The following is a 2,679-nucleotide window of genomic DNA, read 5'->3' as shown; positions in this document are numbered from 1 at the left end:
TTAACCTTTTTGGTGAACGGAATGTTTTGGTACTCTGCAAATGGTTGAGTTCCATATGCTAATTTCTAAACATGCATTTCTAGGTCTCATTTGGTTGATGGATTCAAAATATCAACTTTGAAGTTCTATATAATTTTGATCTTATGTTACTTATTTTTATTATGCAACATGGGGATGGATTTTGTTCTAGGATGTAAAGGAAAAGTAAATTCATTGTGCAGGTTGAGGGAGAAGTTTCTTGGTTGGAATAGCTGAAAACAAGGAAAATGAAAGGGCTTGTTCTGAAGAAGAGTTCACAGCTAGAAGAGATTTGTAGAAAGGCAAATGTGGTCCTAGAAGCAGATAGAGCAATGGAATATGTAATTGATGCTATGGAGTCTGCCATTAGACTTTTATAATATAGAAGTTTAATATTGCTGATATGTTTATGATTTATTGATTGCTTTTGTAACATCCCTTTTGTTGCAGGAGGTGTCCATGGTTTTTTGTCCTTGAATAAATTGAGCATCAAGTTGCCTAGGTTAAAAAGGAAGGTTTTATCTGGAAAGAAATACTAGAAACAGTTGAGAAACGGTTAGCAGCATGTGAGAAAGAGAGTTGGTTGGAGAAACACTGTTAGGTGTTTTCTCATATTTGTATTGATTCTTTGTTCTATTATATCCCTCCTTATTTTTTGATGGTTGTTCAGGATTATAATTGATGCATTGGTGGAAGCGTTACTCATCTTACTCCCAGTCATGCTGAGAAAGCTTGTTCTTCGATTAATAAACTTCCAGGTACTATGGTATCATACTTTATACCGAGTACTATTTTAGTAATATTGGCAAACTTGGAATCATACCGGTGGTTTCTATGTTTGTTGAATTTCAATTACATTGAAATAATATCTATTCTGCTAACCGATTTACCAGATCAATTGCAACTGTTCTCATTGATGAATGTTTCTATGTTTGTTGAATTTCAATTACATTGAAATAATATCCATTTTGCCTCAAGCTCAATTGCTTCGAGCCCAACCAACTATAAGCAATAATAAATCCATAAATAGAGATTTATACTATGATTCAAGTGGAGATTCATTATGCGACTCAAATAGTGACCATCCATAATTATGAAGAAAGTTCAACAATTATGAACAATGTGGAAAACATCATACAATCCAACAAATCTATATAAACCTAAAATATAACCAAATAGATTGAGATAGAGTGATACATATCGCATTAACATGGAATCAATCCAGCCAAAGAGTAACATTCCCAAGAACAAAACATGATGTAATCATAATGCTGAACTAGCTCCCAATTCCACAATCTCAGCCTCAACATTACCTAAAAAACATAAATAAATCATTATGAGCATTTAATAAGGTTAAATAAAGAGATTACAATTACTAATGATTGAAAATGGTATATATATTTATTTATACCATTTGCAGTTTCAGAAGAGAGGTTTTTGGATCTGCTTTATTTATTTTCAAAATACAGAAACATAACATTCTGCAATATCATTTCCTTTGATGATAGGATAGATATTTCAGAAAATAGTTCAAAACTTTTCATTTTAATGGTTGCTAATTGGTATAATAATAAATGTCTAAGTATGAATTGCGCTTGAGAAATCTAAAAAGTCTCACATCAGTACATACCATGTGCATTTATAAACAAATTATGGATGGTGGTATTCAGATCATCCTGCAAAGGCCACTCATCATCTCCCACTTTTATTCTTTCTAACCTTGGTGTAGTTACGAGGCTTGGAGAGAACATTTTCATCTTGGGGCATTCTTCCACCAGCATCTGCTCCAAGGATGGGAATGAGAATATATAACCACCTGAACTGAAGCTTGTGAGGTTTGGCAAATACAGAAGCTCCATGTGTTGTAATATGTAGAAAGTAATCTCATCTGTTGCTTCCCCTCCTTCGTTGGCAACTACTTCTTCCATCATATCTGATCCACCTATTTTGAGTGTTTTGAGTTTTACCAGACTTTTAGCTACCGAGGGTGATATCAAACTTCTCAGACTACCACAAGACTGCACATCTAGAGTAGCTAGATTCTGGAAAGATACCGAGGATGGTACCAAATTTATCAAACTTTCACAATTCAACACTTCAAGACTCTCTAGACTTTGCAAATCAGGGCCTAGTTTGGAGTTTTCCTTCCACAAATGAGTCAGCCCAGGAAGATCAGAAAACTTTATTTCTCTTAACCGTCCAAGCCTCTTGGCTTGATTTTCCTCGTCAAGTCCTTCAAGTTGGAATACCTCTTTGACTGAACTACATCGTCTCACTTTAAGTACTTCCAGATTATGTAATATTTGAAGCATAAAGAAAGGAATCACAACTAAAATATCTCTATAGTCATATACACACAAAAGTCTTAGTCTAGGGAAGGAATCCACTAGAAATTGCTCAGGCCATATTTCTGTATCTCTGTTTTGAGCCAATGTTAATTCCTCCAAATTAGGGAATGCAACCTGGGAAATGGTTGGAATAGAACAAATTTGTTATCTCAGTTATAACCAGTATATAAATAAGATACGCACATCTACAAAGAAGTGTTGTTTTATTTCTCTATTCCAAGTAAAGAACATGGCAAAATTAATATAATTTTTTATGCTGTTTACAAAAGATGCACTGGACATCCACGTCCAGATTTCTAATTTTATGCTGTCA

General features: G+C 34.0%; 1 protein-coding gene across 1 annotated transcript; it reads right to left on the bottom strand.

Annotated features, from left to right (window-relative positions):
* Positions 1 to 1,082: 1,082 nt before the first annotated feature.
* Positions 1,083 to 2,155, bottom strand: LOC117930172. The gene is made up of 2 exons (XM_034850665.1): positions 1,649 to 2,155; positions 1,083 to 1,331 (listed from the first exon to the last, which is right to left on the bottom strand). The coding sequence occupies exons 1-2, from the start codon at positions 1,947 to 1,949 to the stop codon at positions 1,282 to 1,284; spliced, it is 351 nt and encodes a 116-aa protein (XP_034706556.1). The 5' UTR covers positions 1,950 to 2,155; the 3' UTR covers positions 1,083 to 1,281.
* Positions 2,156 to 2,679: the final 524 nt, after the last annotated feature.

This window comes from Vitis riparia, chromosome 14, assembly GCF_004353265.1.
Source record: "Vitis riparia cultivar Riparia Gloire de Montpellier isolate 1030 chromosome 14, EGFV_Vit.rip_1.0, whole genome shotgun sequence".
NCBI classification, from domain to species: domain Eukaryota; kingdom Viridiplantae; phylum Streptophyta; class Magnoliopsida; order Vitales; family Vitaceae; genus Vitis; species Vitis riparia.
The sequence above is the reverse complement of the archived record's forward strand: the minus strand, read 5'-3'. Positions and strand labels throughout refer to the sequence as shown.

Excerpts from the sequence above, each read along its gene's own strand:
- LOC117930172 (XM_034850665.1), bottom strand. The coding sequence starts at position 1,949 with ATGATGGAAGAAGTAGTTGCCAACGAAGGAGGGGAAGCAACAGATGAG. Across the intron at positions 1,332-1,648 it reads TTTGTTTATAAATGCACATG|GTAATGTTGAGGCTGAGATT; the intron begins GTATGTACTGAT and ends TATGTTTTTTAG.